At 37.0% G+C, this 17,741-nt stretch overlaps 1 protein-coding gene across 8 annotated transcripts in view; it reads left to right on the top strand.

Annotated features, from left to right (window-relative positions):
- LOC126360846 (AMP deaminase 2) overlaps nt 1-12,313 on the top strand; it is a 425,281-nt gene extending 412,968 nt beyond the window's left edge. For all 8 annotated transcript variants that reach the window (XM_050007748.1, XM_050007744.1, XM_050007745.1 and 5 more), the window contains 2 exons: nt 2,816-2,926; nt 10,431-12,313. In XM_050007748.1, the coding sequence (XP_049863705.1) occupies nt 2,816-2,926; nt 10,431-10,595 (276 nt within the window). In that variant the 3' untranslated portion in view covers nt 10,596-12,313. The remainder of the gene's footprint in view (nt 1-2,815; nt 2,927-10,430) is intronic.
- Nucleotides 12,314-17,741: the final 5,428 nt, after the last annotated feature.

Genomic DNA, 17,741 nt, shown 5'->3' on the forward strand with positions numbered 1-17,741 from the left:
TTGTAAATACAGGACTCTATTTGTTTTGAAGTGCTATATTATGAACTTGTTACATTCAAAGTCATTGATGTGGCTCAAAAAGCCGAGCATTAAAAGAAATGACGTAGGGCTGATCTCGGAAACTACTGTAGAGATTTTTATTTGTTTTTGACTGATAGATGAACTGATTAATGAGGAAGATTCGTGTATATAGCTTACCAGTGGAAAAATGCTCCTATCAAAGCACAAAAGGCAAATATGATCCTGTTTGAAAGACTTTGTCTGAAAAGTGGGGTACCAGCTGCCTCATCCCACCTTCCTCAGCACCATTGAAAATTTTGGTTTACACACATATTCACACTCTTTTTAACATGCAACTCACCTCTGAAATCACTAGGTTCCCTGAGTGTAACCTGCTCACACCCAGTAGTTCATCACTGTAAGTCACTCATAATGCCCATCCACTTCCACTTGCCCATTTTCACTTACTCATTCAGCCCAACTCATTGTCGTTATCTCTTAGTGTCTCAATTTTTATTTTTAACTGTTACAGTTTCCTGTCTCACAGCTACAGTCTCCATCATTCTGTTCTGCTACTAACAGTCTCCATCATTCTGTTCTGCTACTACTGTCTACATGTCCCCCCCCCCCCCCCCCCCCCCGCTACTCCTACTACCTCATTCACTCCTTCACATTGCTGCTGTCTCATCTCTCTCTCTCTCTCTCTCTCTCTCTCTCTCTCTTCCTCATTGTCAGTATCACGGACTCTGTCTCATTATCACTGGCTCTCGCCCACTTCCACTTTCTCCTTATCTTTATTTCTCTTCCATTGGCACTGTCTCCTACTCTCCTTTCTACAACTGTTTTGTCACTGTGAACTATCTTCCACTGCCTTTGTCCTCTTTCTCTCACACTACCACTGTCTCCTTCTCTATCAGCATAAAAAGTGTGAATATGTTCACATTTTAGACTTTTGGGAAAATTTTTTAAAGGTGCTGAGGAAAGAATGAGACAGGTGGTACCCCGATTTTTCAGTCTTTTAAACTTGAGTATATTCACCTTTTTTGTGTTGTGATGGGATCATTATCCTGCTGGTTCCCTTCTTTCCCCCCCCCCCCCCCCCCCCCCCCACCCCACCACCACATTAGGGCATGTCAACCATATGAAAAGAACTTTATGGGCCAGTAAAATTTATATTGTTTATTTGCGTGAAACTAAAGTAATGCAAAATAAATTTTACACCTCGGACCAGATTTTACATACACAAAATTTTGTGTGCACTTCAGTACTACAGCATGGGGTTCCCAGAACCCTTCTGATGATTACGGAGACACTTTACAGCACATTTTACTGTGCTATGTCACTTTATAAACCATGGTTTTGCCTCATACATTTTACATGCATATTTCACATGTACAAGCAGGGTAACTTTGACTTCTGTATCTTGGAAAGAGATTAAGAAAGAAAGAAATTTTTCAATGCTGTTCAAAATCAGCATCTGAAATATATTGTACAAATTTCAGCCATTTTCTGTGCATAATGTTCTTAGAATCAGAGGCTCAATTTTTGTACAAAAAATTATTAGAAATACTTTTTCTTTTGGGGTTTTCTAAAGAACTGCCTGTTAGCTAATGATGCCACCATAAGCTCCTTAAGGCCCACCATAGACCAAATGCAAAAAGAAGCAACTGATTAGCTCGATTTGGCTAAGCAGGAGGAAGTGTGTAATAGCCATACTTCATCCCTGTAATGTAGTTTATTGACACTAAGATGATCCTTCTGTTGTGTATACAGATGGTCCCTAGCCCAAGGGCTATCCAAAACACTGAGCTCTACTGGTCAGCAGCTCATGACTTTAGTGCTACTGTACACTGTCAAGTGCTGTGTGCAGCATAAATCATTTTATTTTTATGAAATGTTAATCATGCTACAGTACACTGTCAAGTGCTGTGTGCAGCATAAATCATTTTATTTTTATGAAATGTTAATCATAATTCTAAACAGTGTGTGGTAAACAACATTACTGCTACACCAGACAAGTTGTCTGGGTGCAGATATTCAGTGCTGCCTGTGCAAATAAAAGGCGGGTCACTAGTCCATGATAAAATAGATTATGTATAGCTTTTAGGAACTCTTAAAAACATTCAGGTTCATTTGTGAGGTCCCAGAATGTATTATGCACTGTTTTGTCCAAAGTTGGAGTAGCATGAAGTTCAGAAACACACTCCCCATCAACTAAGGTTCAAATTAAGTTCTCAAGTCTTACGTAGTTGATTAACTTCCCTGTAAGTTTTTATTTGATAGATTCCATTTGACCTTATCAGAGTGAGTTGGTAGAGTGGTCGAGGCCCTAAGTTCTTATTCAGCAAGAGCAGCCATCCAGATCTACATTTTGTGTGATAGATCTCATTTATGCTTAGGAGAATGGGTTGGTGGAATGCCCTTCAGATTTAGATTTTACATGCTGTCTGTAAATCACTTCCCAAAAACACAAATTGAGTCTCCCCCCTTTTCTTATTTGCTCTTGTTTTTCAATGAAAATACTGCTCTTCCTCTCTCTCTCTCTCTCTCTCTCTCTCTCTCTCTCTCTTTTCCTCTCTCTCTCTCTTTTCCTCTCTCTCTCTCTTTTCCTCTCTCTCTCTCTTTTCCCCTCTCTCTCTCTCTTTTCCCCTCTCTCTCTCTCTCTCTCTCTCTCTCTCTCTCTCTCTCTCTCTCTTTTCCTCTCTCTCTATCACACTTCTTGCTCACCCCCACACCTTCCCCCCCCCCCCTCCTCACCCCACCCCTCTCCACCTCTCTTCCATTGTGTGCTCAAATTATTTTTACCTGCTTTCAGGAACCATTGATGGAAGAGTACAGCATAGCAGCACAGGTGTGGAAGTTAAGCTCATGTGACATGTGTGAGCTTGCAAGGAACTCTGTACTGATGAGTGGTTTCCCACACAAGGTAAAACATAAAAATCATTCTACAACAAATTACTGCAGAAAGACTCCAGCTGATTTTAGTATCTTGAATCTCTAAAAGATGTCTTTGATTTTGGAGGTCTACGATAATTTGACTTCTGTGGCAGACTTAACAAGAATGTATTAGAATTACTGTTAAGAATAGTGGCTGGAAGAGCAAAGTGAAGTTTGTGGTACTTTTATGCACTTGGAGCATTATGATAATTTTTAGGTAGATTTGGTAAACAAGTAATATTCCTTGAGAGGATCCATATTTGAGGTTAATATACACTGTCTGGCAGAAAAGTGAATCTTGACATTTCTTGCTTAGGACAGCAGGCAGTGTACCAGAAATGGCAGTGTGTCGGGCAGTATTAAGTGTGGCTACTTACAGCTCTTAGAAATTCTATAATAAATCAGTCAAATAATGAAGAAAATCTGAATACATCAGCAGTCTCAGATAAGTGAGGCACATGCAATGAAACAATAATATTTTCCAAAAAAAAAAAAAATTATAATACTTTACAGTAACTAAACATTTTCAAAATGAACTTCAGAATTAACAGATTTTAAAAGCTTCATGTGATTTCAACAAACAATATCTCAGATGATAGCATTCCACTATAGCTATCATCCCTGAAAGCCACTCACATGTTTCTAATTTATTTATGGATTTATTACATATCTGTATCTTTTCCATTATGCAAATGACTGTCAGAACAACATATTCTCCACAATAATACAACTACTGCATGCATCGTGAATACCTTACATGTCATTCTTGTATAGTTATTTAAGGGATTTGCTACTATTTTGCTACTATTTTGCCAATAACATTACTTAAACATTGCTTACAATTGATGTTAGAAACCACAGTAATTTAAAAGTGGTCAATCACATTGAAAAGAAAACCAAAAGATACTTCTGTCGAGAATACATAAATAATTGTTCCAACAATATTTAGCATTAGTTTGTTGGGATTTAACATGAGTGCACTGGTGCAAAAGTACTAGCTTATTTATGTATGAGTAAACTATTATTTATATTTGAGTAAATGGTCTCAGTGTGATTGAATGCTTAACAATTTCATTATTTAAATATTGTTGTAATAGATGAGTTTAGTGTGGAAAGTGTCCAAGTTGAGTCCAAATCATCTCTGAATAACATAAGAATGATAAGTTTTGGTGGGAGAATAGACAGAGTATGAGTTAAGACTGCTTGGGTCGTGTGTGGTGTCACATATTGTTGTGGTTTCTGTTGATTCTCTCTGTAGGTGGGATTATACTAGGCATGGCCTACACCTCAACAGGAAAGGGAATGATAAACTGACTGGGCTAATAGGAGAAATTTAAGGGGGAAGGCAATGCCATGAGTGGTAAAATGCCAGTGGTTACAGGTGCTGGAGTAGCACCTTCTTTAGCATAGGTAGGACAGAAAGAACTAAAGTTCTAAGAGATGTCGAGATTGAAGTGAACCTTCAGTTTGAAAAAGAACCTAAACAGCATAATTCTGGCACATCGGATCAGCAAACACAGCTGTTGGTTAAAAATTTTCACCAATCAGCAGAAATTTTATTTCCACCCAGTTTTATCTCAGACAATGTGAAATGTCAACTATCATTAATGCATCAAAATATATTAGGGCTAAGAAGTAAAATTAATGAATTACTTATCTACATTGGTGTATTAGAGTCATCGACCCAGTTCACATAGCCTGCCTCTCTGAACATCATGTGATGACTGGTATAGGTGTGTGAATTGTTGTAGGATGTAGGTCAGCTTCTCACTTTTGTAGTGCAGTAATGGAGCATGGAGAAGTTGCCACATTCATCAGAAATTGCCATAAATTTAATAACATACACATTCATAAATTTTACCTACAGCAGCATATGGATGTCATTCTTCCCACAATCCGTACATGAATGGAATGGAAACAAGCCCTAACCCAGTACAATATTATCTACCCTCTGCCATGCACTTAACAGTGGTTTGCTGAGCGAAAGTGTAGATGGAGATGCCAGTGGCAACATTCTGATGTGGTATGGATGGGCGTGGAGTCAACTGCCCAGGCTTTCGAACTGTTACTTGTTATTCAAGTAGCTCTTCAGTTGGAACCCTGAGGCTGAAAGTACCCTGAACCAGGCCTCTCATCAAGGAAAAATTCCTGGTAGTACTGGGAACTGAAGCCAGATCCTCTGCATATCAGTCAGGCATAACCAACCACTTAGTCGTGGGGGCAGGAAATTTTACACTCTTTAATGCCTCTAAATCACCTACTTCTCCATATTGTTTTGTATGTGCACAATAAAACACAATTTTAAAATGGGCTATCCTTACTGGTGTTCCAATTTTAGTGGCTAGCAGTCTACTTTCAATTCATAACTCCAAACAGGTAATTTTCATCTGAAAAACTAGGCTGTGCCCCTGACAGTGTGAGGTCCCATGTGCTACATGGATAAACTACCTCTAACAGGTGGTATGAAGACACTGATACTAAATCATTTCATATAATTATTTATTGTTTACAAAAACAAAGTCTCAGTAAGATTACTTTAACTGCAAGAGGATAATCTCTGTAGTTTATCATTCACAGAACTTCATTAATGTTGTGAAAAATAGTATTATTTATTAAATCAAACAATGGAAAATCCAGGATGAAATGTAACAATACCAGAGAAGGGAAGTTGCTACTCACCATATAGCGGAGATGCTGAGTCGCGATAGGCACAACAAAAAGATTGTTAATGGCCGAAAGCTATATTAGTGTGAATCTTTTTGTTGTGCCTATCACAACTCAGCATCTCTGCTATATGGTGAGTAGCAACTTTCCTTCTCTAGTATTATTTATTAAACACTCTGTAATTTTAAGGTGGCTATAGAGCATCTTAAATATTTTTGAGGATACCTATGTAAGTGAAGTAGACAAATGTCACCCAGTTGTGGATCTGAACTGAAGCCTTGTAGTGGGTGTGTGGAGTTGGTTTGAGTGAATTTATTGTATAGGATAGGTTGGTAATATTGAGTTTTAATGTTGTGCATTGCTTTAGAAGGCAAATGTGTTGAATTTAGTTCAAAATGTATTCATTTTATTCCTGCAACAACTGTTTTAAATCTGTAGAACACACTTGGTGCACAGTATTGCCTACAACCAATTTTCATTGATAGATTACAGTTACCCCACAGACTTATTCGACACTCTTTCTTCTTGACACATGGTACTCAATCACCACCACGTAAAGAGAAGGCCACAGCACGCTCTTGTGACATCACGCAAAGCGGGCCAGGGTTGGCTTGGTGCTGCGCTGAAAGAATCGAGACGCATGGCCTGCAAATCTTTGTCCAACGGTTTTACAGAATCTGTTCCACAAAGAATAATTGATTTCTGAAATACTTTTAGCTTTGTATGGCAGCTTCATGGTGAAGTGCCAATCATTTCGATAATGGTCATAACTATTGTGGTATTTCACATATGAGTATCAAATTTGAGAATGTTGCCATCAAAATAGGGGTCGCTATGAATTTGTTTTTGATGCATATTATACATTCTATTGCTGAGTATGAAATACAGATGAGTTTTGAAATTTTTGTAAAACTTTGGATCAGTATCTGCTTCCAATCTTGAAAAAATTGAGCATCTGTAACAAGTTCACTTCCGATCGCAATGCATGGGAATGAAATATTCATAACGCCTCTCATATCTCGTAAACTGCCAGAGATTTTGGCAAATGATACCACGCAAAGAGGAGAGTACTTTTCCGTATGGTTAAAATATGTAACTTTATCTATCGCGATATAGCAGAAGCTATAGTTTACAATTATTTTTTACCAGTAATGTAATTCCTTAAGACTTATCAATAGCCAGTGAAAATGTAAGAGTACAGGATGTAAATAATATTGCGATATACATGATAAAATAGGGTACATTTGTGAAAAATGCACGGTGATAAACTACATTCTTTCTGGACAAGACGACTATTATTTACACTCACTTGAAAAATTCTGCACTAATACTGTGTATAATATTAAATTCCTCTTCCTTCAATATCCACAAATTTATATTTCACTTTCAGAATCAAAATAAAGCCACTTGAAAATGAATACTATTTACTACAAACTTTTGCTCACAATTTTAGTCAAATTTATCCAAAATTAATGATATTCCACTAGAAAGAAAATAATAATTATACTAGGTATATAGTTTTTACATACCTTCGTGTACCCAGTGGGTTGGAAATTGTCCCGATGAATCACTGAAAGCCATTTCCGACGCATATTCGCATCTTTCAGAAAGGAAGAAACATTAATTTCGGTCCAGTTCTGTAATTCCCATGACACCTTGGCACAAAAAATTTGTAAACCATATTCACAATAACTTCACTGCATGTAAACACTGTAATCGCTAGTTTTAAGCACGAATGTAGCACTCGATCCAACAAACGTGTAGATAAACAAACACTTCGAAACACAACATGGTGGCCCTCTCGGAGTGACGTCATGACCTGTTATGAATTTCGCACCGCAGCCTTGTCTCTAGGTGGTGGTGACTCAATCCCCACACAGCAATTGTCATTTACTAACGTTCTTATCAAAATTTACCCTCTGCTGTTATTTGATTCAGGAAAAAGTACCTTCCAAATGTGCAAACATTGGTGAAAAGTTATTAAATTGTTGTCATCTTACTAGAATACCCACCTCCATAATTGATAGCTAACACACACGTGTGATGCCCTTAGACTCTGAGATAAGACTGTTCAAATCCTGGTGATGGAAAATTTTCATTGCCAGTATTTGGCTGGCAGGAGGAGGAGAGGTGAAGTTCATGATCATCAGTCTTTGCACCAATGCCCTGGATTTAATTCCATCAATGTCTTATGAAGTGAGGAAATGAGACAGTATTCATGGTGATCTGTCCATCAGATGGTGACATTAGATTTCATCCTTTCCTTTCCCTTCATCCATAACAACAGGTACACACCACACCACACCGCACTTCATGGCAGGTCTGAGGAGGGTAATGACACACCACCTTCACTAGGAACTTGTTTCGAACAGTGATGCAGCAAGCCTGCATTTACTTCCCTGAGCTCATTCTCTGAATATGGAAATGTTTTTGTCAGATTTTACCCTCCTTTGTCATTTGATTAAGGTGAAGAGTATCTAAATTATTGTTATCCTGCTAGAATGCCTCCCCTCTCCTATTTTGCTCATATTACTGTTTGCAGAATGGCATTTTTGTGCACGCGTGCATGCGTGCGCACACAAGCGCGTGCTTTACACCCTGAAAATACAAGATTCTGCTACTCTGGAAAGGTTGAAGAATCTCTTCGCAGTAGCAATTAAATTGTTTATCTGTAATACTTCCTTATTTCTCATTATTTGAAAATTGAGCTTTATTGATAAGTTACACACAGATATACAGTTTCAATTTTCCAACAAAAGATTGTTGTGTTGACTGTGGATATAGACCAGTTTGTATACAGGGTGTTACAAAAAGGTACGGCCAAACTTTCAGGAAACATTCCTCACACACAAATAAAGAAAATATGTTATGTGGACGTGTGTCCACTTACTTTCCATGTTAGAGCTCATTTTAGTTTCGTCAGTATGTACTGTGCTTCCTCGATTCACTGCCAGTAGGCCCAATTGAAGGAAGGTAATGTTGGCTTCGGTGCTTGTGTTGGCATGCAGTTGACATGCGACTCATTGCTCTTCAGTATTAGCATCAAGCATATTAGTACATAGCATTAACAGGTTAGTGTTCATCATGAATGAGGTTTTGCAGTCAGTGGAATGTTTACAAATGCGGAGTTGGCAGATGTCAATTTGATGTATGGATTAGCACAGGGCAATAGCCGTGGTGCGGTACATTTGTATCGAGACAGATTTCCAGAATGAAGGTGTCCTGACAGGAAGACGTTCGAAGCAATTGATCGGGGTCTTAGGGAGCATGGAACATTCCAGCCTATGACTCTCGACTGGGGAAGACCTAGAACGGCGAGGACACCTGCAATGGACGAGGCAATTCTTCGTCCAGTTGACGATAACCCTAATGTCAGCGTCAGAGATGTTGCTGCTGTACAAGGTAATGTTGACCACGTCACTGTATGGAGAGTGCTACGGGAGAACCAGTTGTTTCCGTACCATGTAAAGCGTGTGCAGGCACTATCAGCAGCTGATTGGCCTCCATGGGTACAATTCTGCGAATGGTTCATCCAACAATGTGTCAGTCCTCATTTAGTGCAAATGTTCTCATTACAGATGAGGCTTCATTCCAACGTGATCAAATTGTAAATTTTCACAATCAACATGTGTGGGCTGACGAGAATACGCACGCAATTGTGCAATCATGTCATCAACACAGATTTTCTGTGAACGTTTTGGCAGGCATTGATGGTGATGTCTTGATGGGCCCCATGTTCTTGCACCTACGCTCAATGGAGCAGGTTATCATGATTTCATACGGGGTACTCTACCTATGCTGCTAGAACATATGTCTTTACAAGTACGACACAATGTGGTTCATGCACGATGGAGTTCCTGCACATTTCAGTATAAGTATTTGTATGCTTCTCAACAAGAGATTCAGTGACTGATGGATTGTTAGGGGCGGACCTTTTCCATGGCCCCCACGCTCTCCTGACCTCAACCCTCTTTGCTTTCATTTATGGGGGCATTTGAAAGCTCTTGTCTACGCAACCCCGGTACCAAATGTAGAGACTCTTCATGCTCGTATTGTGGACGGCCGTGATACAATACGGAATTCTCGAGGGCTGCATCAGCGCATCAGGGATTCCATGCGAAGGAGGGTGGATGCATGTATCCTCGGTAACAGAGGACATTTTGAACATTTCCTGTAACAAAGTATTTGAAGTCACGCTGGTACATTCTGATGCTGTGTGTTTCAATTCCATTATTAATGTGATTTGAAGAGAAGTAATAAAATGAGAGCTCTAACATGGAAAGTAAGCATTTCCGGACACATGTCCACATAACATATTTTCTTTCTTTGTATGTGAGGAATGTTTCCTGAAAGTTTGGCTATACCTTTTTGTAATACCCTGTGAAGTAAAGAGTCATGTGAATGGTAACAGAAGTTTATGAAGACAAACAGGATCAGCAATTGTGCTGAAGAATGATAGTTTGTCCAATGGCTGGTTGGTTTTGTGCCCTATATCAAGTATTTATGAGCATATTAGAAATATTTAACATTTGCACTAAATTAGGACAACTTTCTTTGCAGATTTTACATTTAGTACCAAATAAGATTGGCAGAATGCATTTTGGCAGCATACTGCAATCTTCAGGAACCCATATGAATCTGTTGCATTACACTAAATATATCAAGGTCAAGCTTCTCATGTCAGATACATTTAACAAGTTTCACATGTTACAGGGGAAGAAAATAAATGTGGAGAATTACTATTTAGAAATGCAAGTGCAGTCCTGTATTTTCTTTCTGGATGAAATAAGTAAATAGAAGTATGATTTAATGATATGTTCTTGTTCCAGATGAAACAATACTGGTTGGGGCCCAATTATACCAAAGAAGGTGTAGCTGGCAATGACATAACAAGGACCAATGTACCAGACATCAGAGTAGCATTTCGCTATGAGACACTGGTTGATGAACTTTCAAACATTTTCAGAGTTGCTGAAAAAGAAAACTCATTATAGACATGGACGCCATCATATATAAGGCAGGATGCCTGTCAAGAAGTGCTGATCTTTAATTTCAAATTTTTTCACCAGAAAATCTGTTTGTCATTTGATCGTCATCTTGCTGGAAACTGTAACTGGCACTTTTAATGACTATAAGTAATATTTTAAGATAGCATTAATGCTTTAAATTATCTTTGTTAAATACAGCCCTCCTCCAAAAATTTTGAAACAATTGTTGTCATTTGACAGTTCTTTCTTTCGGGAATGCTAAACAGTGTACCAATTTCTGTTAATACTGCTCCCTTAGTAAAGTATACAATTCACTTACTTCTTCCTGGATGCTTACAGTAACTGGTATATGAAGCCAGTGTGTTTACCTTGATAACATAATGAGAGCTAAATTGGGATGGTGATGCAATTATTGAATGGTTACAGTGAAAAATCTCTGAAAAGAACTGTAATAATATTGACCTGTGCCTTGAAACACACTTGCCACATACGTGAATGTTTCAGATCACAAAAACTAATTCTTACACTCTCTTCTAATAAATAAATATGAAAGATTTTTCTATTTCTTCAAATAAATGAGGCATTATGTATTTAACTTTTAATACTGTTGTTTTTTTACAACTGTACTAGTTTTGCACTGTGACTTATTGTATATTGTGTACAGGCCCTTTGTCACAAATGCAATATTACCTTATTGTTGTTTTTTTAAGAATTATTTATTAAGGAATTTCCTGCCACCTTTATTTCTCTGATTTATTGTGTAACGAGAAAAAATGCTGCACACAACAATGTGAAATGTCTGTAGTTGTAAATTGCAGTTGATAATAGTCACAAACCCTCATTTAGACAGGGGGCACAAATTCCCCACACTTTTTTCAATATTGCATGGGAGTTTAAAGGTGTCTGGAATAAATTTTGAAACCCTCAGATATATTTTTAGATACATATATGTTCAGAAATAATAGTGGAATTCTTCGTATTTGAGACGTACTTGCTGCAGAATGTTTTGAATAAGCTATAGAATCTATTTTGTAGCTGATATTCTGATAAAATCTGTGGATTTCAAAGTTTTTTACTTTTCTGTTATGTAGTTTATGTATAATTCTTAAAGCAGGCATTCCATAATTGAAAAATGTTAGTTATTGAAATGTTTTCTGAGTGTACAATCATTTATCATAAATGTTTATCAATGGCTTTATGTAACATCATTCTTTTTTACAAAATATGTATTTTTTCTTTATTTACTGTGTGCCAGTTCCTGTTGTGAGAGACTTGTGAGAAACTTGAAATATATAGTGAATACTTTTTATGAAAATGTGACTTCATATGGCTGTGGTGATATTATTTTGATAATGGGGAAAACTACACCCACCCACAGTAAAGTGTGCATGTGCGTGCGTGTGTGTGTGTGTGTGTGTGAGAGAGAGAGAGAGAGAGAGAGAGAGAGAGAGAGAGAGACCATGGGCATGTGTTCAGAGTCTGTTTTACATACTGAGATTTATAGTGTGAAGTGCAGGGAGAAGCAGAACCAAAGTCTGAGCATAACAATAACCCTTTTTGTATATTGTTTAGATGTTTAGTAAAATATCAGGTTGTCAAATGAATCTAATATGCTCTTTCTGCGTGACATTTATTACTGTCTGGAATTTAGATATTTTTGTGTATAGATTAGAGAAGCATTTACGATGTACTTACTACATTAAATGTGATTGTGTAATGTTGTATGTTGTTTACTCATTCAGAATTGGTTTGGATGATTTCAGTATTTAAGGTCTACTTTACTTTAAATATCTTTTGTGGCATTTAAAAACGATTAAGATCAACAAATTTTGTAGAAAAGATAGTGCTAAAAGCACCGATACAAAATTGCCCCCTACAGTGTGGACTTTAATTAAATAGTTTGTTAGTTGGTATTGCTTTTTTCATAGGCAGTGCACACCTCCAGAGACAGAAATGCAAACTCTACAAGTAAGTACATGAATGATATTCTGTCTTTTTACAGTTTGGAAATAATTACAAATGATTAAATTAAATGCTGTATAATATTTACTGGTAATACTTCCTTTATCTGGCTCAAATTTTCTTACACATAATTGAGGTATTAAGAATTTGTAATGATCATGTTAAGACAGAAAATCACAAGATTTATTTCATTTTCAGTGACTCAGTAAAGTTTGATTTCTATAAGATACTCCCCGTATATACTTGTCAAGACAAATTAGAATAAAAACCAAGCTTTCAAGAGTAATCTCCATTTTTTTGTCAAAACAAATGCCCAAAATCTAAGTAGTATCTATAAAGTTATTTCTCTTCTATAGTATTGGAGAAACAATGGTTTCACTTAACTCTGGGGGGAAAAAGACAGCAGAGATCCAGGTATTGACAACATTTCTGCTGAACTTCTTATATTTGGAGGAAACAAAATGGAAAATGAGATGTTTTATCTTGTGTACAATGTGCATGAGCAGAGAAAGCTGCCCACAAATTATTATTATTATCATTTCTTTCTTATCTCAGACATTATGTCTGGTCAAAAGTAGAAAGTGACGCGGACCTTGATCAAGCGTGACTTCCTTTTAACTGTATGGTATATGTTACATTGCATTTAGGAACTTTCGGGTAATTGAACATGTATCAATAATTACAGATTTTTGTAGTTGTATGTATATGTTTGGATGAAACTATTGTGTTGATGTACTGTTGGATATTGTGTGGTATGACTCCTGTAGTTTATAGTATAGTTGGTATAATGTCAACTTTATCCTGATGCCACATGTCCTTGACTTCCGCAGCCAGTTGGATGCATCTTTCAATTTTTTCTCTTGTTATCTTCTGTATATTTGTTGTATTGTGTATGAATATTTCGATTAGTTGTCTTATTTTCTTCTTTTTATTAGTGACTATGATGTCAGGTTTGTTATGTGGTGTTGTTTTATCTGTTATAATGGTTCTGTTCCAGTATAATTTGTATTCATTATTCTCCAGTACATTTTGTGGTGCATACTTGTATGCGGGAACGTGTTGTTTTATAAGTTTATGTTGTAAGGCAAGCTGTTGATGTATTATTTTTGCTACATTGTTGTGTCTTCTGGGGTATTCTGTATTTGTTAGTACTGTACATCCGCTTGTGATGTGATCTACTGTTTCTATTTGTTGTTTGCAAAGTCTGCATTTATCTGTTGTGGCATTGGGATCTTTAATAATATGCTTGCTGTAATATCTGGTGTTTATTGTTAGTGATCCTGTATTGCAATCATGAATCCTTCCATCTCACTGTATATATTGCCTTTTCTTAGCCATGTGTTGGATGCGTCTTGATCAATGTGTGGCTGTGTTAGATGATACGGATGCTTGCCATGTAGTGTTTTCTTTTTCCAATTTACTTTCTTCGTATCTGTTGATGTTATGTGATCTAAAGGGTTGTAGAAGTGGTTATGAAATTGCAATGGTGTAGCCGATGTATTTATATGAGTGATTGCTTTGTGTATTTTGCTAGTATCTGCTCGTTCTAGAAAGAATTTTCTTAAATTGTATTATTATTATTATTATTATTATTATTATTATTATTATTATTATGTTTGATTAGTTCCTGTTGGATCACACAAAGCTTCTTGATTTTTTTCCTTTTTTCCCATACTGCTCTCATTTTCTCTGCATGGGCTTTCTTCCTTTCCTCTGCCCATTTTATTCCTGCTTTCTTTGGAGCTTCATTCTCTGACTTAACTTTCCATCTGTCAACTTTCTGCTTAAATACCTTTCTGTCCAAAATATCTGAATACTTAATCTGAGCTTTTTGTAGGTTCTTTTTGACCTCTTGTATCCAGTGTATAGTTTTAAGTCCCTCTATGTATTCGAGGATTCTGTGCTTAAGTCTTGTTTTGGGAAGCCTAGAGACATGCCCATAAAATTTTAATTGCCTTTTTTTAATGTCTGCTGCAAGATTGGCCAATTTCTCAGTTGTTTGATGAGATTGTAGTCTATAGCCCTCTTCTGTTTTCTTTGACCATAGTATCTTTCTGATGATTTTACATTCTTCCTTTAATAAATTTTCTAGGTCACCTTTTATGTGGACTCTCAGGGTTTCACAGGAATATAGGACTTCAGGTTTTAATTTTGTATTATAGTGCCTAGTTTTAGAGTTTTTGGACAAGCATTTTTTATTGTACACCTTGTAGGTTCTTCCATAGGCTCTCTTTAGTTTTTGGATGCAGCTGTTTTGTGCTATTGCCTTTTTGCCCCAGAGGTTCAAGGACTTCACCTTAGTATTTAAAATATGGGACTCTATTGATGTGGCTGTATTTTTAAACAACTTTTGGGTGTAAGTTTTTGTGGTGATGAACTCAGACTTTAGGAAAGAAATTTGCAGACCAGCTTTCTCTGCACATTCTTTAAGTGTTTCAACTTGTTCAATTGCTATTATCTGATCATCTGCTAGTAAGGCCAAGTCATCAGCAGTAGCTAAACATGAAATTCTTATGTCATTATTATTATTATTGTAATTATGTTGTTGTGGTCTTCAGTCCAGAGACTGGTTTGATGCAGCTCTCCATACTACTCTATCCTGTGCAAGCTTCATCATCTCCCAGTACCGACTGCAACCTACATTTTCTGAATCTGCTTAGTGTATTCATTTCTTGGTCTCCCTCTGATTTTTACCCTCGTTTCTGCCCTCCAAAACTAAATTGGTGATGCTTTTATGTCTCAGAACATGTCCTACCAACCGATCCTAACTTCTAGTCAAGTTTTGTCACAAATGTCTCTTCTCCACAATTCTATTCAGTACCACCTCATTAGTTATGTGACCTACCCATCTAATATCCAGTGTTATTCTGTAGCACCACATTTTGAAAGCTTCCATTCTCTTCTTGTATAAACTATTTATCATCCAAGTTTCACTTCCATACAAGTCTACACTCCATACAAATACTTTCAGAAACGACTTCCTTACACTTAAATCTATACTTAATGTTAACAAATTTCTCTTCTTCTGAAATTGTGATTATACCAGTCACAAAAAGTCATTATGGCAGCCAGAGAGGGAACAGCAATGTAGCTCATAATCTGCAGTATTGTACCCAAACCAAATCATGGCCTCTTGTTCTTCTTTAAGTGGAAGACTTCAACCGGAGATTACAAAGGCTCAGGGATTTGTGCCATAGAGTCCTGTAAATGGATCAGCTCTTCACTATCCAGGTAGCTGACTGTAAGTGAAATGTACACAAGGTTTTTATACATATATAACTATATATACTGTATGAGGAGGGGAGGGGGGTGGGAATACGATTAGTGTAAGTTCCAATTTAATGCCCCCCCCCCCCCCCCCCCTCAGAGATATTAAAATATAAGTGTTTAACTGCTGAGGTATTTGCAACAAAATGCGAGTCTGAAGTGTGAAGTGTGCACAATACTAGGTACAGAAAGCTGGTTAAAACCTGAAGTTGATAGCTGTGAGATTTTTAGAGAAAATTTAGGCATATATTGAAAGGATAGGTTAACGTAAAATTGAGGAGGTATTTGTCACAGTACCTGAGAAACTCAAATCTAACAAGATAGGAATTGAAGCCTGAAGCCAAATTGTTTGGGCAATACTTGGTATCAGGGATGAACATAAAATTATAATTGGATCTTGCTATTGACCACCAGGCTCATCTCCAGATGTAATTGAAAACTTCAGAGAAAACCTGAGTTCATTAGTATGTAAGTTCCCCAATCACACTGTAATCACTGGAGGAGACTTCAGTCAACCAACAATCAATTGGGATCAATTGGGATCATTACAGTTTTGGTAGTGGTAGATGTGACAAGACAGCCTGCATTTCATTACTAAACACCTTCTCTAAAAACTACCTAGAATAGATAGTTCACAACCCTACTCATGATGGAAACATACCAGATATCCACAATGAATTTTCACTGTGCAGCAATGTCATGTCCTGGAGCCTATGTCATTTGTGGGCCAGAGCTCTCCAATTTAAGCTACCCAAGCACAATTCATGACCTTTATTCACGGCTTTACTTTTACCAGTACCTCATCTCCTATCTTTGAAACCTTCAAGTTTCATATCGGTCCATACTCAGCTGCAGAGGAAAGTTCATTCTGGACACAATACCCCAGGCTGTGGCTAACACTATGGTTACTATGGATGCAAGTCCTGGCGATGAATACATCCAAAATTTTGGCAAAACAAAGACTGGCTGTAACCTTAAGATAAGGAAAAGTTCAACAATGTATTCAGTTCTTTAATTCAACGGAAATTCGAAATATAATAATATTAATTTTTATTATTTTTTAATTATTCGGAATATAAAAATAAAATATGCAGCAAATTTGAACAAATGGCACTTGCATTTTCCGTTTATATCATTAGGCATTGCACTTGAAAATAATGAAGCAAGGTCTTCTTGCAAAGGAGTACTCAGTGGTACTCACTTGTGAAGACTAGATATCACTTGTCGATGAACCACACTGTGTTACACTTGGTATTGGATGATGGATTAGCTGTTGTAGTTCATGTTGATTAAGAAGCCCTCCCCCAAAACATCCTCTTTGCAAAACACTTTGTGGATTTTAGTCCTCACAAACATTTTTTCTTTCTTCTGGTACTTTCCTCAGATCAGTAAACTCATCAGAAAATGATAGTCCAGATCTTCGTTTCGAGAAACTGAGTTCTTTTCGTTGAATATTTGTATTTTTTGTTCTTCAAGCTTCACCATTTTTTTAACCACAGTGGCATTATTCATCTTGCAATTTTGTTCTAAGGAGCAAAGAAGTTTTGTAGTTTCATTGATTGTGTTCTGAGGTGATTGAACGGTATGTATTGTGATTCTGGTTCATTTTCAGGGGCTTCAGGAGAAAAAATAGTAATTGAATTCTGGGTGTCTGCATCAAATGTTGTCTCACTTGGGACATTACCCTGCAATTGCCTTTTTTGAAACTGGTCCTTCAAAAACTCCATGCTTTTAATGTGGGCCCACTTAGAATCTTTCCTCCTTCGTCTCCATTCCGTTTTTTAGGATTCTTGCCCAGTTCCTTGCAAAATGTGTCCCTGTTTAACCTCACCACTTAATTTTTGGCTGTTTTGCCTGAAATTAGTGAAACAAAAACAATTGATCAATGTTTTTAATTGTAACTTAGTGTTACATTAGTGTTTT

The sequence above is a fragment of the Schistocerca gregaria genome, chromosome 1 (genome assembly GCF_023897955.1).
Source record: "Schistocerca gregaria isolate iqSchGreg1 chromosome 1, iqSchGreg1.2, whole genome shotgun sequence".
Lineage (NCBI taxonomy): Eukaryota > Metazoa > Arthropoda > Insecta > Orthoptera > Acrididae > Schistocerca > Schistocerca gregaria.